At 37.5% G+C, this 24,922-nt stretch overlaps 2 protein-coding genes across 3 annotated transcripts in view; one reads left to right on the forward strand and one right to left on the reverse strand.

Annotated features, from left to right (window-relative positions):
- LOC149704960 (glutamate receptor ionotropic, kainate 2-like) overlaps window positions 1-21,945 on the reverse strand; it is a 55,157-nt gene extending 33,212 nt beyond the window's left edge. For both annotated transcript variants that reach the window (XM_089865099.1, XM_089865098.1), the window contains exons 1-2: window positions 20,490-21,945; window positions 10,953-11,108 (exon numbers count right to left, since the gene is read on the reverse strand). In XM_089865099.1, the coding sequence (XP_089721225.1) occupies window positions 10,953-11,108; window positions 20,490-20,664 (331 nt within the window). In that variant the 5' untranslated portion in view covers window positions 20,665-21,945. The remainder of the gene's footprint in view (window positions 1-10,952; window positions 11,109-20,489) is intronic.
- Window positions 256-4,639, forward strand: LOC149704962 (uncharacterized). Its single transcript, XM_089865100.1, has 9 exons — window positions 256-405; window positions 1,201-1,284; window positions 1,590-1,759; window positions 1,851-2,045; window positions 2,122-2,203; window positions 2,293-2,889; window positions 3,548-3,748; window positions 3,813-3,984; window positions 4,221-4,639. The coding sequence occupies exons 1-9, from the start codon at window positions 256-258 to the stop codon at window positions 4,592-4,594; spliced, it is 2,025 nt and encodes a 674-aa protein (XP_089721226.1). The 3' UTR covers window positions 4,595-4,639.
- Window positions 21,946-24,922: the final 2,977 nt, after the last annotated feature.

Here is a 24,922-nt window from a genome sequence, read left to right on the forward strand (position 1 = left end):
CGGTCCTTCGAGAAAGGTGACCACTGAAGGGGGCAGGTCGATAAAAGGGCAATCCGGTAAAGGGGTGTGAGGGTGTGACTCGGGTTTTTCTCTTTTCTCAATAGAAGAGGACTCAGAGGAAAGTTTTTTCAATTCGGTTTTCGCTTTTCCCCCCGGGCCCCCAAATACGGTGCCTAATAGGCGCGCCTATACGCGCACATTTCTAGACAAAGTACTGGACAAAGAAGTTTCGCTTGGTGAGGTTAAAGTTTTGAGATGGCTAGTGAAGAAATATTACTGCTTCTAATTTTTGGCGACAAAAAGAAGAAAATATCGTTGAAGAATCCTTCAATTAAAAGTTTTCGAGATAAACTTGAATCAGACGTTTCCTTACAAGAATATAATGGAAATGGTTTTATATACCAGGTAAGTGCCTTTTTTATTAACCTTAACAACTTCAAAGTATTAAATCAAGAATGAAACTTGTATAATCTGGTGTTCAAAATTTATCCCAGTGATTTTCCACTCGGTAGTATAGCAACATGGTGTATAATTCCATTGTTTCAGACTCAGTAATGGCAGTGGCCTGCCTTTCGCTATGTTAGGCTCGATGGGAAGTTAACATGGGTTGCCAACTTGCCATTACTCGATCTGGTCTTAGAATTCAAAGATTGAAATTTTAAACTACTATAATAATATTTAGTTATATAATCTGTAGAATATAGGGAGCGGGCGAACAGTTCTTTCTACGTCATAGCTTATATAGGGTATTTCCCGTACATGTAGAGGCAGAGAGAATTAAGTAGGGAGGGAGCGGAAGCTAGGGCAGAAAAGTGAAAAGTCACGTGATCTGGGTAGAGCGGTTTCCGGTTCATCGCTACTAGAAGCTAGCTCTAGACCGGAAATTAGCCTACCTAGTTACGCCTCCTTAGCTTTAAGAGTACGCGTCATCTCGCTTAGCACTATCAAAGGCTATCCGCTCGTCACTAACGGGGTAGAGAAATTTCCTTCCCTCTTTCCTACCTCTAACTGCACTTCAGGGTTGCCAGTAATTTTTGAGTGCGCCTCAGGCTCAGAAGCTATTTGAACTGAACTGAACTTCATGCCATTCGGCAGAATGTATGTTGTGCTTGAATTGCGCTCACAAAGGACTGGCAACACTTGTCTGCAAACTAAGTACAGTTATTTTCTTTGATCTTGATAATATTAAAAATTTTGAAGGTTTATGATCATGACTTTGACGAGTTCGTGGAGCTTGACAATGAAACGGTATTTGAAAACAAGATGAAGATCAAAGTTGTAACGGTAAGCTTATTTATCCTTGAACCATAATTTTAAAAGATGTTCCATAAGATTGATACTGGTTACTGAGAGCAAGCCGTGTAGTGACGTAAGTCATACGTCATAGGCAGTTCTTTGATTGGTGAAAGGTTCTTGTATAAAGCTACGCCTAGAAGAGGCTCTGTCAAAGGCTTACTAGTACTGACTAGTTGAGTATATGAACTACAAAACCAAATACGGTCTATCCTCCCTCGCGTCGATCATCCTTGAACATAAAAAGAGTATTGAAAATATTCTTCATATAACTGTTTTTAAATTTATCCACACAGAAAAAAAGAGAAAATATGGAAGGAATATGTTCACCTCGAAAGAAAGCTCACCTAATGATAGCAAAGGAAACAGAAAATGAAGGATCAGAAGTAGTAAATGAAGGGTCAGAAGCAGTAAATGAATTATCAGAAGCAGAAAATGAAGTGCCACAAGCAACATGTACTTCATGGTAATATAATATACAACTGTTATTTGTTATTAATCTGAAGTAGTACTTTTAAGTACGTTCTATAGAAATGAATATGAATTATTAATTACAGGATTGTAAATACTCAAAAGGAGAGCGTTGGCACCGGATCACGTACAAATTTTTCACTAACCTACACTTTGCCAGATCTTTCTGAGACATATACGAAGGCAGAGCTTTACGCTGCAATTCCTAAGGAAAATAAAGGCTTGATAAATAGGGAACTTATCAACATTCTTTTTCATGATATCCTTAAAAAATATTCTCTGTAAGTTGAATAACATACTGTTATTGCTCTTTCTTAGCCTATGTATTTATATCGCACAATATATTCATTTTTAAAGGTATCCCCCATCACATATGCTCGTGGCTCAAAAACTAGTTTCTGTATATCCACATTTGAAACAGAATCCTAATGAAACATATGTAAGTAGTCCTTTGTTTCGTGTAGGTATAATGAACCAAGACAATAAAAGTCTAGGATTATGTTTAATTGAATAAGCTTTTTTTTATAGGAGCCGTGGTACAAGCAGCTTCGAGCCAAGTATAAGAACTTTCGTTTCAGTTTGAAAGGAGTTCCGGCAGTTCAAAATGCGAAAAAGAAGTATGGGAAAAGCTCATATAAAATCCACGCTCCTGGAAACCTGACATCAAAGGTGCCATTAATTGCTGAGGCAAATAACCAACAACGACTTGGTCCTCCAACTGATAGCTCTAATAAAGATGAAGATTCAAGTCTAACAATGACACGAAAAAATACAGCTTCGTCAGACTTAGATTCAGTAACATCAAAAACCGCAGAGAAAGATTCTACTTTCTCGACCATCCCTGAGAAAGGTTCTGCATTGCCGAAAACCCCAGACAAACAATCTACCACATCGAAGGCTCTGGATAAAGAATCTTTGAACTTGGGAACATCGGAAATTGGGTCTGAAATTTTGGAAACATGTGATATTGAACGTCTAGCACCTGAAAATGCAGAATCGTTAAACAAAGAACCTGAAGCCTTGATAATTTCACGAAAATCATTTTCACCCGTATCAGGAAAAACAGCAGAACTAACTAGAAAGTCAGCAAACCATTCAAAAGAAATACCATCTCCACCAATTCCAGTAAGTAAAATAAAAATAATTATCTTTACTTAAAGGGTTAGTGTCACCAAAAATCGAAACTCTTAAAATAAAACCATTATAATCCTATCTGATAGAACAGATCTAATTGATTCAGTCCATTATAATATTTTAAGTCTTGTTGAAAAGCCCGTTTTCAAAGCTTGGAAATTTAATTTTTTCCAACTATTCTATCAGTTTAAAGTTACGGTCCCCTGGTGACGTCATGATCAAGAGCGCGCGAGCACGTTCCCCAAACTCTTTATCGGCAGCTTTTTCACTACTTTAATAATTAGGCTTAATAACAAACGGTACCCTTATTGACGTCCCCAGGGGTACAAATGAATTTATTTTTTGTTGAAGTATGTTCAAATGTGCGTTTGTTTTTTCATATTACAAAAAGAATAACTTTCTTTGACTATACTTTACTACTTTAACTTAGGAAAACCAAAACTAGACATTTTTCAATAAACGAGTCACTAACCCTTTAAAGTAAAAACTGGGAAAATTATATATATTTACTTTAAAACTGGGAAAATTATATATATTTACTTTAAAACTGGGAATATTATATATATTTACTTTAAAACTGGGAAAGCTATTTATCTTTACTTAAAAATGAGAAAAACAAATATCTTTACTTATGGAACTGTTATTTAAGGTTTTGGAAGATATGGAAGACGGGATTAGTGTTAAACAACACATTAAATATATGCAGTTAGAAATGCGTAAAAATAATAAAGATTGGGTGGCCATTGACAAAATGATGGATCGGACATACTCTCATAGGCGAGATCTTATTGAAAACCAGTCGTTACAATGCCTTTTAGAAACGTACCCATCACTGTGTAATATTAGACAGGTAATTCGGTGTATTTTTTAGTTAAAACATTATACATAAGAGTAATTACACTTTTTTTTTTCAGATAAATTTGGAATTTCAAAGGGTAACTGGGATTAATATAGAGAAAAGATTAGCAGAGTCCCTCCAATTGTATTCAGGGAAAATTTGGAATTTAAATCAAAAAGAATCTGTTGATTTAAGATCAGTATTAATGGAAGAAGTCGACAGTTTGTCAGACAAGCAATCTCAACAAAGTAAAATATATTTCACTATTAAAATATTAATGAAATTTACAGAGAGAAACCACGCGTAAACTGATTAAATAAAATCATTTCAGTATTTTATTTAATCTGTTTACACGTGGTTTCTCTCTGTGTAAATTTCATTTATATTTTAATCTAAAACTCCCGTGATAAATAATTCTCATTAAAGAGTTTTATAAAATATTTCATTATCGTTACTAATTAAAAAAAACTAAATTTCAATTTAGGTGCCAAAGCTAAATTAAGCCTTATGCTAATACCTGGAATATTAAAGGAATGCCATCAATCGATGTTTTCCAAAAGGAGCGAAGTCTCAAAAGTTCTAGTGTCACAGGGTGCTGTACTTGTATATTCTGGAAACAATATCTTCTGTTCCGAAGAATGGGAGCTGCATGTGGATAGGAAAAGTGTGGCTAGCACCGAGGATTTTTTTTCAGCACTGTGCGCTTATTTTGCAAGCTATTGGGTGTTTAATGTTCATTATCCAATTAATTTGCTAAAAACTTTAACGTTTGTTGAAAATTGTTGTCTGGGCTTAAATGCCACAAAAATTTGCGCCCAAGTAAAACATTTAGCAAAAAAATGCAATAAGTTAACTTAATTAAAACTCTAAACTGGAATTAAATCAAAGTAATTTTGTTCGCAACCAATGAGTACATAATATTTTAAATTAAAAAGAACACAATATTTAAGGGCCTATAATGCATGATTTTAAGTTAATCTTGAGTCAAACCAGCGAGAGAATAGCGCTGAGATACATGTTAACCAATGGGGCTCCGCGCTTTTCTCTCGTTGGTTTGACTATAGCTTATGCAACCTTTAAGGGTTGGGGTAGTAAGGCCTAACCCATTTTAGGCCTAGTATAGTAACCGTTTTAGTCGTGCTATATAAACCATTTTAGGCTTGCTATATAAACCATTTTAGGCTTGATACGCAAACCATTTTAGTCGTGCTATATAAACCATTTTAGGCTTGCTATATAAACCATTTTAGGCTTGATACGCAAACCATTTTAGGCTTGATACGCAAACCATTTTAGGCTTGATACGCAAACCATTTTAGGCTTGATACGCAAACCATTTTAGGCTTGATACGCAAACCATTTTAGGCTTGCCATGCAAACCATTTTAGGCTTGCTATGCAAACCACTTTAGGCTTGCTATGCAAACCATTTTTGGCTTGCTATGCAAACCATTTTAGGCTTGCTATGCAAACCATTTAAGGCCAACTATATTAACCCTTTCTATCCTTATGCCAAACCATAAAGGGTATATTTTTAGAATCATAATGGTATACACTGAACTTAATATTTAGATGGAAGGGTTTACTATCAGTACTTGACGGGTTTTAATTAAAACTGTTTGAAATATGATCAGGCCCGTAATCATCTAAAAAAAGGAGTTTAAAGGTTTATATTTAAACCTAAAACTGTGGTTCTGAAACTCCCCTCAAAAATTATGGTATAAATGCTAACCATTTGATCATCAGAATAGCCCGATACCGGTTTCACATAAGCTAGTTAATGGTTTATATATGTACCAAAATTTCGGTTTCAAACTTTACTCTCGGAAAATAGTGATTTTAAATTAAACCATTATATTTTATTATGGTTTAAAAATGTACACTTTCAGGGTTTTAAATCCGGGAAAAAAGTTTTTATCATTAATGGTTTAAAAGTAGACCACAATTTTTTACTGTGTAAGCGGAGGATCGGTTGGGCTTCCTCTGGCAGCAACAGGGATGTGGGGAACATTATTCTATGGGAATCAGAGAGAATAATTTCGAGGGGTGTTGAAAAACCAGTCGCAGGGTTAAACTTAGGATGCTTGGAGGTTTTTTTTATAAAGCTAGAGAGATACTTCTTCTCATCTGGATATAATTCTCTGGGATGAAGAGGAAAAGAAGCTCAAGAGGAAGAGATGGGAGAAGCCGAAGGGATAATCAATATCGAGGCGTTTTAGGCAAAGGGATCTGGCTCTTAGTATTATAACTTTAGCTCAAAAGCGCGCTCGTCTTTTATCTAACATAAATGTTCAAAACTGTCTTAATTTATGTCTAAGTCAAAATTTGCTCATGGCAATGTTTACTTTGTTGAATAATTAAGGGATAACTACGATTGTTTAAAGCGCAAAGCATCATTCCTAATTGGGATTTAATTGAAGAGGATGCTGTATTAGGGGCTCGAGAAAGTTAATCATAATTAATGCGAACTTGAAGTGCAAGAATTACTCAATTTTCCTTACACCTATGGCGAGAAGATATATCAATTTAATATTCATTAAAAATTAAGCTTAGGATGGGCTATTTTTAAGGAAATTTCCTTACAGGAAATAGAACGTATATCTAGAAAATGCAAGACGGTAACCGGAAAAAATGGGTCTATTCAAGTTTAGTAATAATTTATGGTATTTTTTGTGCATGATTTGAATTGTTTTGCAGATAGAACTCAATTAGTGTTTTACCATCAGGACTAATTAAATGCGTCTTATTTTTAATTGTAAACTAAGTAGAATGCGATTGCAAGACGCAGCTGTGACAGTTTAAGAAAGTTGATTAAAAATAAATGCGCTATTAATTGCATTTTCATGGTCTGAGTTCATTCCGATGTCTCTTTGGGTTCAACCGTTTAGTGTATAAAGTAAAAAAAAACAATGGGCCTTTTTTATTAAGAGTTTGAGATATCTTTACGACGGCCTTCGACAGGGAATACGATACACACGGGGTAAACCCTGATAAAGGTTGGTTTTGAAATTATACGAAAATGGTTCATTATTTTTCTTTGAATGAACGTCTTTAAGCGAAACGCTTTAGGGCATCACCTGGCCGGGTATTGTTCTTCGTAATTAGGTTGGGATCCGCAAATGGAATATGCAAATGGCACTAGTTAATAAGCTCGCGAAAATCGAACAGAGCTAAATTAATAAAAGAAATTATCAAAAGAAGGAAGTCAGTACGTTCCTTCATTTAATAAAGCAAACGTATGCAATTGAGCAAATTAATCAGGGTATTTTTGGGTTATTACTGCTTCCAGTTTAATTACTTCTATTAAGAAACGAGCCGAAGAAATAATAATAAAATATATTAGTGACGAACTTTGCTTTGAACCAAAGGCTTTCTAAGTCTTTAGAATTGGATTTTCTCTGTTGCAGGGAGGAGTAGAAACGGAGCAGTCTTGTCTACAATTAATATGGCTCCTTCTTGTCGCGTGGGCTACTGTTTGCGCCCTCTCCATCACAAAATGTACTATTTTCAAATAAGTTTCGTACTCATTGCTGAACTACAGTCAACGGAACGCACGCTTTATTTTAGTTATAATTATTCTCACGAGAGGGCAATGCTAGTTGGCCGTTTGCCACGTGATAAGCAATAACCAAGTTTTCCCTCCTCTCCTTTTCTACTCCTCCCTGTCTGTTGCAATCGAAAAAGCTTAGTTAAAACGTTAATGAACGTTAAATATTTAAGCTCTTAAGAATAAATATAATATTCGCTAAATTTACGTGACGGTGAAGTCACGTTGAAAAGGTTTCCTTTTGAAATTTTAATAAAATTTTCTAGCATATTTCTCGCGTGGGTGCAATTACTGAAATGAATAAATGTTTATATAAATTTCCCGCCTTATTTTCCACCACAGGCTCGCGCCGAAAGGTCACAACTTTCCCTGGGGCTAATTAGGATAAGCATTTTCATTTCTATAACAGCTCCGCGATCGAGTGCACGAGATCTTTTCAAAAGCTATACAAAATCTATGAAAAGAGCGGGAATGATATATATATATATATATTTTCCCGCGCAAAATTAGAAGATATCACCATGGAAACACGTCCCGAATTTTCACGCCACTTTCCATAGACGTTCATTAATCGAAGTACCGTTAAATTTGTCTCCCATTTTATATTTAAATCTCTCGAAGGTTTAATTTTCTTCATTAGTTCAACGGAAATAGTATGTAGTGTATAACGTAAGAGAATGCTATTACGTTCTTTGCTTTAGCCTTGAAGCTAGGCCATGATGGGAAATTTCAAAGCGTGGAACATCGCTAGCCTGAGGGGGATAACCGAATGAAATGAGGGACGGATCTGGCCCTGGCTAACTTTGGGATGTGGAAGAGGAGAGATGGAGAAAAGAGCCACCCGGAAAAGAAGAAGAGCGAGAGCGAGAGAGAAAATGGAGAGCAAAATCAAGCGACTATCGAGCGGCCGCTCAGTTAAAGTTAAGCGAGAATGTATGGTGGAATGGGAATCAAAATTTGCCAGCATGTGATACGACATATTTTGTGACGAAGTATGCTGACACAGTTAAGACATCATAGTGCATAGGATAAAGGTTAAGGATACTACTCACTATTACCATTGTACGATACTACCTATACTTCGTAATTCTAGAGACTTACAGCTCGAGAACGACAACAAGCGAGAATTGAAGTACTACACTCAGTGGTTAATTTTGCAGGACTTCCATCATCCTATTTAGTCTGTACTAAGCCTTTGACAGCGCCTCACCAGGCCTTCTTCGCTTTACCTCGAATCTATGACCTACGTCACTTCATGACAAGCTCTCAGTTTCCAGTGACAAACTTATCGAACATATCTTATGAAATGGGCAAAGTAATACTGGTGGGTTACTTGGCTCGAAAATTACCATTATCACTCGCTCGCCGATGGAAAAAGGGAGTAGGGGTCGAGCGCTCTGCCAACGCATCGATAAATGAGAGGAAAATGGAAAAGAGGAGAGGAGGAAGAATGAAAAGTCGGAGGAGAGAAGAGAGAGAGAGAGAGATGCCGGGTACGGAGCCAATTGTCAATTACTGTCGGTAGAGGCGCGCGGAGACCACCGCCGCTAGAGACCTCTAGCTTTGTACTGTATGGTCTATACAATATGACTTCTCGAGAATAACTTGGAATGGAAGGGGAGAAAGGGTCTCCAATTGGGATAAAGAAGAAAAAAAAGAGAACAACGTTCGACCGACGAAGAATATACGCCCAACATTCCGCTTTTCAAGACAATTCAACTCAAAGAACTATACGAGGATCAAAAGAAAAAAATACGAATTGGTGAATGGAAATTCTTTACTTGGAGCGAGGTCTTTTATTCCAAGGGAATCTTGGGAAAAGGATAATTTGAGATCTCCAGGAGTATTGTTTGATGTTTTATACTCACGATAAAATTAAACTTAATTGAATTTTATTGAATACAAATTCAAGAAGATAATGTGTTTATCTTTAAGTTTGAAATACACCGATACCGATTGTATTTACAGTGTATTTCTGATAAGTCTGACGTGTTCTTAGAGTCAGACTGTGTGGAAAGTACCAAAGAACATGTAGTCCACATTATTTCGTTACGGAGATATTGAATGCAAGGAAATAATAAAGCATGTCCAGTAAGACATATCAGCCTTCAATGCTCTTTAATCTAAGAACGAAAGGCTATAGTTTTCTGAAAACCAATTTATAGCGCAAAAAAGCTGTTCCATAGTCACATAAACTAAACTAAGGGCATCAAAGCTAGACCATCTTGCCTTCTTTTCCTGCTTTTATATGCAATCATTAAGGGGGCGCAAGTCGTGAAATGATCAATTCCTATCGTTCTCTTTTCCCCATCTCTTGAAAACCCCTTGACAAAGCGATCTCGTCTTTCAGCAGCTGTGTCATTGCTTCGAGCAAAAGGAGCTAGTTCAAGTACACACTCCACTCGTATAGCCAGCAGCAGCAGCCACTCTAGACTTCTGAGAGCGAAAAAGATCAGATCGTATAACGGGGAGCGTGTTGGATTAAGTTGGAACTGCATGAATTAAAGATGTAGGTAGACCTGTGGTATATAAAGGACCTGACGTATTGAAGGACCGAAAAGACTATGGCAATATATTGTTACGAATGGATGGGGGCGAAAAGAATATTGAAGAAGGAAGATAGTGGTCACCCATGGGAGTTACGAATAAAGTTTCTGAAGTTAAACATTATTTCAGACAAAGGAATATTCTCAAGCTCGACTAGAGAATTTAGACTGGAATCGGTTCAGAACTGGTTTGACCAACTATAGCTTTGAAAGCCTCCTCATTACCAATTCGATGCAATTTCGCACTTTGCGACGCTTCTATTAGTCTGTCTGCGAGGAATTCCATTAGTGTTGTCTACTAAGGAAAGTGTAAATATCCTTAAATGGTCTCATCCTTGGTGAAATAAGCCTCAAAATCAGTCTCATCCTTGGTGAAATAACCCTCAAAATCAGTCTCACATTCCAGATGAAATAACCCTTAAAACTAGTCTCATCCCACGTGAAATAACCCTGAAAACTAGACTCATCCCACGTGAAATAACCCTGAAAACTAGACTCATCCCAGGTGAAACTAGGTTTTAACACTATAAGACGTACGTCATGGTGTTCGAACACATTTTGTTATCAATGATTTTCTAATACTACGAATGACTACTTAATAATCTCCCCTCAGAAAACTTTACGGACATGTTACATTACAAGCATCATAGAATGGATAATCTCGAACGCTTTGTTTCCTCACCCTGTAAGCGGTTCAGATATTTTTAGCGAACCATTTTCTACAAACTAACGACGTCTATTACGACAAGCAGAAAGGGTTTGACAACGCAACGCCAGCCCATATCCTGTCGTTTGGTGGAAAACACGGAAAACTCCTAACCCTATTCTTTGTTTTTCTTGAACACCAGACATTTTAAGAAGAAAAAAAATTCAGAATGTTTTAGGCCTTTTCTTGTACCTCATTTATAAAGAGAAAAATAAAATATTCTTTTGGTACCTTAAAAATGTTTTCGTTGCAAAAATAAAAAAAGGACTTCACAAACATTTCTCGGAATTTGCCATTTTTCCGAACAAGAAAATATTTTGTTTTCCAACTACTTTTCTGAGAAACAAGTTTAATAAAGCTAAGGATATTACTGAATTTCCTGTTAAGGGAGTTTGTTAATTAAAGAAAAATGTCTGACCTTTCTTCGTGGCTCGAAAACTATCGTCTTTACTGAGCTTTTCAGGTTGGGCGAGTAGACGAGATTGAGGAAGAATTGACGGATCGGCGTTGATACGATCAACGGCAAGATGGAAGGCGTTCTCTTGTTCGTCATCTTCGCTATCGAAAAGGCCACCTGTCAAAAACAGAACAGAAAATACATTTTATCAGACAAGAAATGTCATAATATTTTAAATATACGAGTGATAAATTTCAATCATTAAATTTATACACTTCAAAGGAAAGGTATGACGCTTATTAGTGAAAATAAACCTGAGGTGGTTGGTCTACCTAAAAAGCTGTTTCCGCCAGTCGACCATTAGAAAATTATACCCTAGGGTCGTCTGCTTTAGACTAAGACCTAACGCGATGATAAGCTAACTTTACATCTCATATTAATATACTCCTCAATATTGTAGACAGAGAAATAGTTCCAATTTGAAAACTGCAAACAGGTGGACTACTTCGATCATCTTTCATCAAACGTTTCAATTATTTCCCTTTAAGTACACCTAAAGCAGGTTCGAAACAGCACCTGCTCATAATCAAAATGGTCCATACTATGATGGAACAATTGCAACTTTAATATACTCCAACTTGACCCGAGCGAATAAGGTGAAACTGAAGAAATTCCCGAGAAGAACTATTCCGCCTTAGCCAAGGCAGTTCTCGCTAGGTTCTGGAAAGAATCCATCAAGCTTTGACGTAAATTCTCTGGCCTTTTGTGTAAGGCCTACTTCTTAGACCCGGTATACTCTGGTACTTAAACATTGGCCCCCAACCGACCCTCTCTCTCTTTCTCGGGGTGGTACATAGAAGCTCCTGTTCAACGCTAAGTCTTAAACAAACAGAACCGTCCAAGCGCGATAGGTATATTAACTCTCCTGGAAAAGCACTTCTTTTAAGAACTAAAACTTGAAGAGCTTTGTAAAATCATTTTGGACGGTTTTCGCGATTGAAGGAACCTCTCCCAAGTTTTCAACTAGTTGTATAGAGGGTTTTAGAAATGAACTTAAGGGGTTTTCGGCTTCAAAATCGTTTGCAAAATGATGATAAGGCTCTAAGTGGTTGTAATTTTCAACCATTATAATCTAGCTCATATTATATGTATATTACAATTTATAAATAGATAAACATATAGACTTAGTTTGTGTATTGAGATGAGACGTATTGCCAAACATAAACTTAGTTTCTGTATTGTGTAAATAAACGTAAAAATAAACACTTTAGGTAAATATTTACGGATTACAAACAACAGGAATATTTATTAACATACTGGGTGTTTCTGATGGGTCTGGTATAAATTAAAGGTAATGTTCTTGGTCAATTTTGAGCCGAAAATGTTCTATGAGATTTTGTCGTCCGGGTCACTGTTTTCAACTTAAGATATGTAATGTAAATAATGAATTGAGTTCAGTGAGTGAATAGATAAAGCAAAACATTACGAAAAAAAAAATCAAAGTCTTTTATCGCATTACTTCAATATATTAGGTTTTCTTTTTATTTATTTTTTATGGAGAATGCGGTGGACGTTTTACAACTTCAATATTTGCAGGAAATGTTTCGAACTTTAGGGAGTATATACCAACAAACGTGCCGATCCTTGAAAAAGCACTTAATACTAAGTATAGTGAATTTAAACTAAAATTCCACTCAAAATAAGTACTAAGCCGAAACGTGCTTGAAGAAAACGAGTCTACGAATTCAATTCCTACCTATTGGGTTGAAACGTAAAATCTTAACGGAAAATAATAAAGAAAAAGGGTCTGATCCTTGCATCGTACGAGATACCGAAGCTATTTTTGACCATTGAAGCTAAATTGGAAGTCCATTTCAAAAGATTAATTCGGTGAAGCCCGGCGTCCTTTTCTAAACTTTGGGGAATTGTGGCTTTTAACTTTGATAAGGATTAAGAAAGAAATTGACATCAAAACTTTACCCAAATATTCCATTCATTTTCTGTAAACTTTGAAAGACCTAAACGTTGACGTGCTAAGCCTAAAGCTCATATTTGGTTTATGAACGCCAGTAAGGAACCAATTAGCGACCGTAACACCACGTGACGCTTGAACTGACAGTGCTTGCTTGTAGGTAATGAGTTTCTAATTACTTTATCAATCTCACAATTTAAATTTACATTTAAAAATAATATAATTTTTGGTAAATTGCTTACACAGTTTTCTTAGATTTCGGTTCCACGTTTTTTCCTAATATAAAATTCCCTTCACATCAAATACTATAATATCGACAACCCTATTGTAATATAACAAAAACCGCGTAGTAACAGTTTGATAAAATTTACCACACAAAAAATTACACCGCGAAACATAACGTGAACCGAATAACTTCCAAAAAGAAAATGAAAATAATTCTTAAATTTTTCAGAAACGATGCAAGCAAAACTTTTTTATGCCCTCCTAAACTCGGAGGAAATGGCTCGTACACTAAATCAAGGTTGCCTCGAGGGTTGTGTAACCGTAACATTATAGAAACTTTGTAATATACAGGGTGTTTCGGAGAAGTCTGGCACAAATTAACAGGCGTGTTCTTCGGGTCAAAAGAAGTCAAAAATGTTCTATGAACTTTTGGGTGAAAGCCCCCCGTTTCAGAGTTATGTACTCTCCAAAGTTGGCCTTAAAACAATGGAATTTTGCCGATATGTGGAACTGGTATTATGCCTTTGGACAAATTGTTTTCTAATTTACCATAAGCTTATGTACGAAGAAATTAACAGCTAGTGAAGTGGTTTAAAGGGCCGCTAACATTATTCGTTCTCGTATTAATAACGTTTTTACAAAAATAATAATCCCAAACAAATTTATTGCACCTTAAACGCCAGTTACTTGTTTAATTAGACTTTTTGTTTTATGTTCCTTCGGTTACAAAACATCAGCATTTACAAAAATTGTTCAAAATGACCTCCTTCAACGTTTAAGCAAACTTGCGCGCGTCTTTTAAACGACTCGCGAACACGTTCGAAGATTCCTGGCGTGTTGCGGATGTTATCACACCCATCAATTATTCTTTGTCTTAAGTCCTGGACATCTCGAACTTCACTACGGTACACCAAGTCTTTCAAATGGCCCCACAGGAAAAAATCACATGGGTTGAGATCCGGCGATCTTGCTGGCCAATCAATAGCCCCGCCTCGACCTATCCACCTCAAAGGGAATTCGACATCAAGATGCTGTCTTACTCGAAGGCTAAAGTGTGGCGGTGCCCCATCGTGCATGAACCACATTCTTTGTCGGAGGTCCAACGGTACGTCTTCGAGAAGGTCTGGTAAATTGTCCTGCAAAAATCTCAAGTATGCCTCCCCATTTAACCTTGGTTGCATAAAAAAGGGTCCAATTAACCAATCGCCTACAATTCCGCACCACACGTTCAAACTAAACTGCACCTGATGTGCCCTTACGCGTGTCGCGTGTGGGTTTCTTTGGCTCCACTCGTGCTGGTTGTGCAAATTAATTACACCGCCACGCGAAAAATTGGCTTCGTCAGAGACCAGCAAAATACGTGGAAAGTCCAAGTCTATTACTTGTGCCAAAAACCACTGGCAGAAAGCTACTCTTCTTGGACAGTCACCTTCGTTTAAAGCTTGTACTTTTTGTAAATGGTATGGGTGGAACTGGTGTCCACGAAGGATTTTCCAAACGAGTACATGATTTACACCTAATTGGCGGCCAATGATCCTGGTGCTGGTTGTAGGATCTTCCTCAAAAATAGTTAGTACATTGTCTTCAATGTCCTCGGGTACAATCTGCGGGCGAACTTCAGGGCCTGACGGTTGTAGCTTACCGGTTTCTCTCAAACGTCTGTCAACAGCACTAAACGTTTGCCGATTCGGAACTTGTCGTTCAGGAAAGTGCTCCTGGTACAAGCGCCGAGCTTCAACCCCATTGCCTTGAGCCAATCCGTACATCAGATGCATATCTGAATACTCTGCATTCGTGAAGTAGACCATTATTTGTTTTAGAGAAGCTACCAAATTCGCATTTAAAAAGTAAAGCACATTAAATTCGATTGACCTTTACTCAAGCTTAAGTAGTGAAATTAAAAAACAAATTAAGCTGCGTTGGATAAAACAATCGGAATGTTTTTTTAAGAATCACAACTACTTAAGCTTGAGTAAAGGAAAATCGAATTTAATGTGCTTTACTTTTTAAATGCGAATTTGGTAGCTTCTCTAAAACAAATAATGGTCTACTTCACGAATGCAGAGTATTCAGATATGCATCTGATGTACGGATTGGCTCAAGGCAATGGGGTTGAAGCTCGGCGCTTGTACCAGGAGCACTTTCCTGAACGACAAGTTCCGAATCGGCAAACGTTTAGTGCTGTTGACAGACGTTTGAGAGAAACCGGTAAGCTACAACCGTCAGGCCCTGAAGTTCGCCCGCAGATTGTACCCGAGGACATTGAAGACAATGTACTAACTATTTTTGAGGAAGATCCTACAACCAGCACCAGGATCATTGGCCGCCAATTAGGTGTAAATCATGTACTCGTTTGGAAAATCCTTCGTGGACACCAGTTCCACCCATACCATTTACAAAAAGTACAAGCTTTAAACGAAGGTGACTGTCCAAGAAGAGTAGCTTTCTGCCAGTGGTTTTTGGCACAAGTAATAGACTTGGACTTTCCACGTATTTTGCTGGTCTCTGACGAAGCCAATTTTTCGCGTGGCGGTGTAATTAATTTGCACAACCAGCACGAGTGGAGCCAAAGAAACCCACACGCGACACGCGTAAGGGCACATCAGGTGCAGTTTAGTTTGAACGTGTGGTGCGGAATTGTAGGCGATTGGTTAATTGGACCCTTTTTTATGCAACCAAGGTTAAATGGGGAGGCATACTTGAGATTTTTGCAGGACAATTTACCAGACCTTCTCGAAGACGTACCGTTGGACCTCCGACAAAGAATGTGGTTCATGCACGATGGGGCACCGCCACACTTTAGCCTTCGAGTAAGACAGCATCTTGATGTCGAATTCCCTTTGAGGTGGATAGGTCGAGGCGGAGCTATTGATTGGCCAGCAAGATCGCCGGATCTCAACCCATGTGATTTTTTCCTGTGGGGCCATTTGAAAGACTTGGTGTACCGTAGTGAAGTTCGAGATGTCCAGGACTTAAGACCAAGAATAATTGATGGGTGTGATAACATCCGCAACACGCCAGGAATCTTCGAACGTGTTCGCGAGTCGTTTAAAAGACGCGCGCAAGTTTGCTTAAACGTTGAAGGAGGTCATTTTGAACAATTTTTGTAAATGCTGATGTTTTGTAACCGAAGGAACATAAAACAAAAAGTCTAATTAAACAAGTAACTGGCGTTTAAGGTGCAATAAATTTGTTTGGGATTAATATTTTTGTAAAAACGTTATTAATACGAGAACGAATAATGTTAGCGGCCCTTTAAACCACTTCACTAGCTGTTAATTTCTTCGTACATAAGCTTATGGTAAATTAGAAAACAATTTGTCCAAAGGCATAATACCAGTTCCACATATCGGCAAAATTCCATTGTTTTAAGGCCAACTTTGGAGAGTACATAACTCTGAAACGGGGGGCTTTCACCCAAAAGTTCATAGAACATTTTTGACTTCTTTTGACCCGAAGAACACGCCTGTTAATTTGTGCCAGACTTCTCCGAAACACCCTGTATATATATTCTGATATGCCTTACAGGGTCGGGTTTGGAAATGACCTGGAAAGAGAAGGTAAAGTGATTTTTCTCCGTCTTGAAGGAGTATTTTTTTTTATTCCAGTGGGTGCTGGGTGACCTTAAGAAATTTGACGAGGTCATATAAAAAAGTAGATCTAGCTCACAGCCATCGTTTTAAAACCATCAAAAGAATGAATGATTAAATCTTTTCGAGATTCACTTGGTGATGTCCTCGCATTTTTAATTTCATTAGGTTATGTTAGGTTAGGAGATCTTAGGTTAGGTTAGGTTAGGTTAGTTTGGTTAGGAGATGTTAGGTTAGGTTAGTTTGGTTAGGAGATGTTAGGTTAGGTTAGGTTAGGTTAGTTTGGTTAGGAGATGTTAGGTTAGGCTAGGCGATGTGATGTTATGTTATGTTAGAATAAGAGATCTTAGGTTATGAATGAATATTTATTAACTTTTCACGTATTTGTGAATCCCTTTTAAGTTATGTCATGTTAGGTTAATAGATCTTAGGTTAGGTTAAGAGATCTTAGGTTAGGTTAGGAGATCTTTGGTTAGGTTCGCCCATTTTAAAAAAAAATATGGCACACCTAGCAGAGAGCATAAAACACTATCAAATATTATTTCACAAACAGCACATGCAACTTCACGGAAATAAATCAATATCACTGTTTTACCCCGTAACATTGAGCACGATGAGGTGATACGAGATGAAGGTGGACTAGCTCTTTTCCTTTTCGAAATCATAAGATTTCTAAGAGTTCATATCCCAACGTAATATCAAGTCTAAAAGATTTCTCACCGCGCCTATGGAACGTGTCTACGTCATGCGTGGCATCAAATTACAGAAAGATGAAGAAGAGGTGATGGGAGAGGATAGCATCCCCGAAATAAAAAGAGGGTAAGACGAGAGAGAGTGAGTGAGAGAGAGAGAGGTACTAGCCCTCTTTTAAATTGCTCCGGCAACCCACCCATTTGCTCCTGAAGATCCCCCGCGCGAAAATCAATTCATCCGAGAAGGAAACATAAAAGAGGAACGTGACAAAGTCGACTCTTTCCAACATTATAAATTTTTTGCTTTTTCCTTTCCCCATTCCGCTAAGGATGCTCTTGAGCCTCTCTCTGGAGCATCCCTCCAATTTTTACTCCACTTTTCTCATAAGTCTAAAGGTATCGTGAAAGGCCTAAAACCTAACGAGGTATCGTATAGTCCTTGCAAGACACGACGTGCTTTATTATCTATAAATAAATGCTTGTGACTGATAACTGTCATCCGCTGCTGAACTTAACTTTTCCAGTGAACTTGTTGGCTAATTTTCTCTACACACCAATATTATCTTGCCAAAGGCAGTCCCTAACCAATCGGAACTCGTTACCAAGGGCGGAGATAAAACCCAGCCTGGACGGGAGGGGGGCTACACCCCTCAACTATGGGAACATCTAGTAGCATTTGTAAGAAACTAGAAGCTTATTTCACATTTCCTTTAAAAAACTACGTGATATAATATATACTTGACTATAAAATCCCCTCGAGTACCATATCCATCGAGTTCTGGGTAGGAACTATATCAGATTCTAAATTATTATTTTTTTTTTATTTCATTCAAGCAGCTTGTTAAGAAAATTACTTTTATATTCATACATAAATACATAGGGATGCTTCAAAAGCTAGCTGATTAAAAAAGTAGATACGTACAAACAAAGTTATTTCTCGTTTTCAAAGTATTTTCCTTCGGCTACCCTTATAATAACGAGTGCAACTCAATTTCCGTCTTGATCTATGTAAACATTGCGTATATCCAAACAAGCTACGAGATGAATTTAATTAAATGGAAAACATTTCAAAAATTTACCGTCGAACTGCGCAAAAAAATATATCGTCTTATCTTTTCGATATAATTAAAGCGTAAGTATATTTCGATAAGTCTCCTTCTAGAAGCTTCGATAAAATTTGTGCCTTAAAGGTCTACTTATGAGATTGCGAGAAAAATGAATTATAAAAGAATAATCTTTTCTGATTCAATAATGCAGATTTCTATGAAGAAAATTAGGACCATATCTCTCCCATGATTCCTTGCCTAGGGATTATTTTGTAACATATTTTTAGCAGCATTTCAAAACATAGCGTTCCCATATGGTGATGCGAATAGCCTGACAATTTTTGACGACTTAAAGAAGATAAACTTATGGTTAGGAGAGCGAAAGATAAAACTGAAATTCTTCCTTTGAAGCACCAAAATGGTTCCACGAATTACTTTCAACCCCCATACATGATTGCTCCTTGGACGTTCGTTCCACATTTAGAACGATTCCCATCCGGAAGTGAAGATATCTACCAAGTTCCGGTTGGGGTTTTGGGGGCGGTAATTAGGCCAAAAATCTAACCCTCACCATTTCCCCGGGGTCTATACCTATAACCTGAGCCTTGGTCTTCGTCACTACTCCCTCGATACACAATCTCCGCTTGTCCTTTTGCTCTTTTACTGGTTCAGCTCCCGTCCGGTGTATACTTTCGTCGCTTCAACCCTCGGGGGAACGTTGAAATTCTAGATTGTCCCAAATTGGACGACGTACGGACATGCAACGAGAATTTTGCAACGATAAAAGATAGGGCTTTTGGCGACGGAGGAATGGAGAAAGGATGTGAAGGCAATTTATCTTTGTTTCGTTTAGACTGCAGAAAAGACTCCATCCTAAAAGAGCGCCTATATTCTTCTTGTAAAGTTGTTTTACGTTTATCCCTTTTGCATCTTTTATATTTTTCAATCCCATTTTAGATATAAATACTTGAAAAAAAATTAAATTAGCCTATACACAATGTAGTTGAATGAAAGGGGTGGAGCTAAAGAACTAAACATTTCCTGGGGACGTCAGTTTATCTCGTGAGCGCGTGAAATTTTATTTTCACGTGCAAGACAATTAAGTCGCGCGCTTCATTTAATGATTCTTTGAATTCCTAATGTATTGTACACGAACTTAGGAAGTAGGTCATCCGCGCATAACAGATCTGTATATCCAGGTAAACATCAATGTATTTCCCTATGGGCCCTAACGCGGTCGCTCCTTCATCCGATGTGAAATACAAATTCTAGGGTTACAATATAACATGTATCAAGTATTGATTTTTCCTGGGGGCCCTAAACATAAGGAGGCTTTTAACGCGGGTAACATAGTGTTCTACAACATCCAGGAGTCAACCGATCTAAGCCCCTGGCTTTTGAAGGCTTTATACGACTATATTATAACGACTTCCTTTCAATGTAGAAACGGTTCCACTTTCATCATAATAACAGCGGTACTTTAAACGCAGTAATAGCAATATCCAGTGGTATCTCTGGAGAAATATAGCACAGGGTGCTACTACTATATATTATAGTGATGCATGGACTAACAAAATTTAGGTTTCTAACGCGATAAAATTTGCTATTGAAGACATTAAAATGAATTGGCCAATAAAGAGACTCTGGCGATTTGAAACATGCCGGAGTGACGTAAAATTTCATGAACGGTAGTATTAATTAGCGAGGGAAGGAAATGAAAATAATTCCGCTGTCGTCGTGTAATGCCTTAAGTTATTTTTATACCCGCATGCTAAGCCTAACTTAGCATAACTTAAAGCAGTTTTCATTGAAACATTTCACGCCTTTTTCACTGAATTTGAAAACTTTCTCGAACGCACATACGTAACAGAAATCTTTCATACTTTGAGCACATGCCTCTATAACAATTGGACAATGTCAGTAATAAAATTTGGCGGACGTTTTCGAGAGTTTTCTATAATCTTTACAAGTAGGCGTTGATGTATTTTACCCTAAACAGCCCATTAAGTAACCATTGAAAAGGTTAGACTCACCAATACGTAAAATGCTCGGTAGGGGAGCCACGGTCGGCATCAAGATCCACAACTGTGAGCAAACCAGGAGGAACCAGAATTTTCCCGGAAAATATCCTCCGGTTCTCGAGAATCTTGAAATTCCCGAGCCGCCCGCATCGTTGGTTGCTCTTCCGTTGGCTAAAACTTGGCGCATCCCTATTGGCCTTCGCACTAACCCTAAACTCTACACTCTTTGACTTTGGGGTCACTCCGCGCTTTCTTCTTCCGTAATCAACATCTTGAATTTCATTCAATGGACTTTAAAAACTTTAAAATCCAAAAATATAAACCGAATTTCCGACGGGGGAGGGGGACCTAAAGGCGAAATATAAAACGAAAATAAACGAAGGACTACGCTATCTAATACAATCGAACATAGTTTAAAAAATTAAGGCGCGCGCGCGCTTCAATTAACGACAAATTTCGATTTCTTTGTATATTTCGATTAACCAAGGCTTAGCGATAGTCCAAAATCGTATATCGTATCTTTCCCAAAAACGAAACAAAGGCTTAACGGGTGATGCTACGACCGAGTTTACGAATTCTTCTCTCGTTTATTTCGGGGCGGTGGCGAACGAAAACGCCTCGTCGCTTCTCTGACTCTACTAAAACGGAGGTAGGGATGCCGGGAAGATGCTGGTTGCGGCGGAGAGAGAGAGATGCCTGTACAACAGGGGGATGAAGATGCTGGGGAACGGAGAGAGAAACTCCTAAATGACATGCGCCGTGGATGGTGAGCGAAGTATGGGATGTACATTGGATGCCGTTCGAGTCACGCTTGGGTTTTTCGTCGAAGGGTGGCGCTGCCAAGCGGAACGACAGCCTAGCTAGGCCAGCTACAATATTCCGTACACAAGCCCATTCCAACACATACGATAGCTAGATAGTTTCTTTCGCCCCAACATTCATAAGGCGAGCCTGTATTCGTGTTAGATATCACCTTCCTGATAGAAGCTCAAGATAAAAGTGATTCCAGTCCGTTACAACCTTGGAATACCTCAATTTGAACAGTATGCAATTTAGGTTTCGATCCCTTCGAGTGTTATACCCACGTATAGATTTTCCATGCACTTCTAGTTGCTATCACACGCTCGCCTGACTAACCCTCCCCGCCTCTTCCAATCCCTGGAAAATCATCTCTCTCCAACGTCGGAGGTTTTAGTGAACGATAAGGTCCGCGGCTACGGAGGAGCAAAAAAGAAAAAAAAAGAAAATACAAGCGGAACGTGGCATTCAGCTAGCCGAAAACAGAAAGAAGAGCGGTGTTACATAAGAGAGGTATGGCGAAAAGGAAAACGTGGAGGAATTAACCAAAGAAGATTTAATCAAACGGTTCAAGAAGATCAATTTAAAGATACGTAACAGTTTCAAACTTTTCACAAATTCTCCTTTAATAATAACACCAAGGAAAAACGAGCCTAAGAAGCCCTTTTAATTTATTTTTGGTTCGGCGGCATCCGCCAAAAAATATTACGTCATTCGATAACGAAATACGTTGCCCCCCTGAACGCTGGCGCTAATGGAAATAATACGCCTCGTTCAAGTCTGGCTGGCTGGCGTTTTTATGTAAAAATACTTACATAATAATATTAGATAAAGCGCGAAGAATTACCAAAATAAGCCGGCGCTTGTATACAGGTAAGCTCTAAAAGATTGGATTAGACAACGCTCTCCATTAATTATGGATAAACATACTCTACTGTTTATACAATGTGTTCCAAGGACCGAAGTACAATTTGGAACTTTAACAAGTTACGATAGCAGTGTTTTACTGATGACCCCTGAACTTTAGTAAAAAACTGAAAGACAATGCTTAGTTTAATTAAGGGGTCATGTCTAAAACACTTCAACCATAACTTTGGCCAAAAATGTCACACAAGTAAATTGATTTCCCATAGAACCATCCCACTGAAAATCGGTCCTACCACTCTTTATGGAATATCACACTGCATACTGTTCCGCTTTTATCATACTTAATTATTTATACATCGGTAAAAGAATAACCGAGGTGACAAAATTTACTGGAAGAAAACCTCCAAAAAATCTGGGTTAGTATATTGAATTTCAGAGAAGGTTGAACATTATTCAAACAAGAGTTGTATGAAGGAATCGATCTACATTGCTAAATAATTTGGTGGTCTAGCCTTTTTTATAAATCGGGAAAATTTGAAAACAAGAAAAATGGGAAAATTTGGGAATGGTAATTTTCGCTATCCGAGAAACTTCAAAGCTAGCTTTAACTTGAATCATTCATGCATAGAAATAAATAAAAACAGCAACAACAACAACAACAGACGGGGAAAATGGGTCAACGATTGAAAAGACATAAATAAGTCTATCCAATATTTTTTCTAGTAGGCCTATAGCCGACTTGGAAATATTCCTTATCTCAAATTTAACTCGATATATTTCTTTGTACGAGAGACAAATACGCGATTAGAATTTAATTTTCCACGTCACAAATAAACAATAGCGAATAAAAGACAAAAAAACTACGGATATTGGGAAGTAATATCAATTTGAAGCTGAGCGGTTTTTGAATCAAATGTGATAATGTCGCTAATGCTGTTTTTTGACAGTTTTCCGTTTTAAATTAAGATGTTCAATTTTAAAAATATTTACATCTGCAGTTTATAATATTTGAGGTCAAAGTTCACCCAAAATGTCTACAGCTAAGACCTTTTCGCAAGCTGCATCTCAGAAGTAATTTTATAAAAAATAATTAAAAAATATTTATTTTTCCTATTGCGTATTACTCCAAAAAAAATTAACGAAAATCAATAAACAATAAATGCAATTGATCACGAAATAATAAACCACGATATGAAATTTTCTTGGCCCATAATATCAAATCGCCCAAAAGCATAATTGCCTTTTAATGTTTTACCGCATAGTAAAGTTTCGGTCAATGAATTAAGGCTTTTTAACTAAAAGAAATTAGTAAAGGGGTGAGCTAAGAAACCTTTAGCTTACACAATAAACCCCTAAGGCAAAAACTTGGGCCTGGAAAATTTTTGAGTTGACATCAGGCTATTTTTCTAAACCACTAGAAGAATGATGATACAAATAGGGGTGTTTTTTTTCTTTACAAAAGAGAGCTGAGGAACCGAAGAAAAGCTCGAGAACGGGTCAGAATCGCTCCCATCGCAATAAACGATTCGTTTTGTCTAGAAAAAAACTTCAAAAGCACGCTGTTTCCCCTTCGAGTATGATAAATAAAGGGAACTAATGGAAAAACTGCGGGAATGGATCAGATCTCTAGACCTACATCCGAGAATTCAATTCATTCTTCCTTGAATATGGTTTGCTTGAAAATGACCATCTTTATTTAAAAATGCCAGAATATTGAATTTTAATTTGAATTAAATAAGGGATATTTAAAAAAAATAAGAGAAATTATTATGACTTAAATACGCGTTCAGTTAAGCCTATTTGGGAAGCAGACTACGGTTGACTATAAAGTTATATTAGACAACTAGTACCACTACCACTTCACAGATATGGTTCTCTTTGAGTTTCAGGAGTTGCCATAAAAATTTAATATTCTTTGGTATGTTGATAACCAGGAGATATTCTTATCCTTACATGTACTTCTCTACTTCATCTAAACTTATTTTTTTATATTTTTTTAGGTTAAATTGATCCTCACATCCGGCGCGATAAATGACCATACATTGTAAGTACTTCCAAAGATAGCTCCAAGCGCGGTTACCAAAACGGTCCATACTTTGAAAAAATAACAATCAAACCAACGCGTTAACCCTAATTATTTCAATAAAAACAAACACCCTTCCATAAGCCTTGGTTAAAATAATGCTGCGAGACTAAATGAGATTAAACGCGAGAAACCAGGCAGAAAAACGTAACGACCAGATCGGTGTCGTCAGGTTTTGATGATCAGAAAACCGGGTATACCCAGCTAACCCGAATGTGGGTCAAACATTGGATACATCAAAATAAATCAAGACGCTCTTACGGAAAGGTTCCTGTTACCAGTTACGGGAGGAGCTAATTAGCGGAGTTGACCTCTCGTCCCTGACCCCTTACGTCTTTTTACGCCCCAGAATTGATCTTATGGAGGGACAAGTATATGTCTATTAAGTTGAGAAGCGTCTGAGGGACAGAAAAACCTTCCAAGACATAACCGGAACGTAATTCATCAAGTCAGTATAGGCTCTCTTGTCCCTTTTTCTTTTCGCTTGAACTTACAACGCGCCGCCTATCAATTTCGTGTTCCCCTGTCCAAAGCAGCCAGTCTTTTAATGCAAGAACCATATTTTAAACGTGCACGAGTATGCCAAAATTGGCCTTCCAAAACTGGATCGACAAAGATAAATTAATTGGTGAATTTAAATAGGTCGAAAAGAATTGAGGAAGAAAAAAAATTCGCTTAAATTAGTTACACCGAGTTC

This window comes from Phalangium opilio, unplaced genomic scaffold (genome assembly GCF_054372755.1).
Source record: "Phalangium opilio isolate 3A_F unplaced genomic scaffold, DU_Popi_V2 ptg000014l_1, whole genome shotgun sequence".
NCBI classification, from domain to species: domain Eukaryota; kingdom Metazoa; phylum Arthropoda; class Arachnida; order Opiliones; family Phalangiidae; genus Phalangium; species Phalangium opilio.

Excerpts from the sequence above, each read along its gene's own strand:
- LOC149704962 (XM_089865100.1), top strand. The coding sequence starts at position 256 with ATGGCTAGTGAAGAAATATTACTGCTTCTAATTTTTGGCGACAAAAAG. Across the intron at positions 2,046-2,121 it reads ATCCTTAAAAAATATTCTCT|GTATCCCCCATCACATATGC; the intron begins GTAAGTTGAATA and ends TCATTTTTAAAG. Across the intron at positions 2,204-2,292 it reads AGAATCCTAATGAAACATAT|GAGCCGTGGTACAAGCAGCT; the intron begins GTAAGTAGTCCT and ends TTTTTTTTATAG.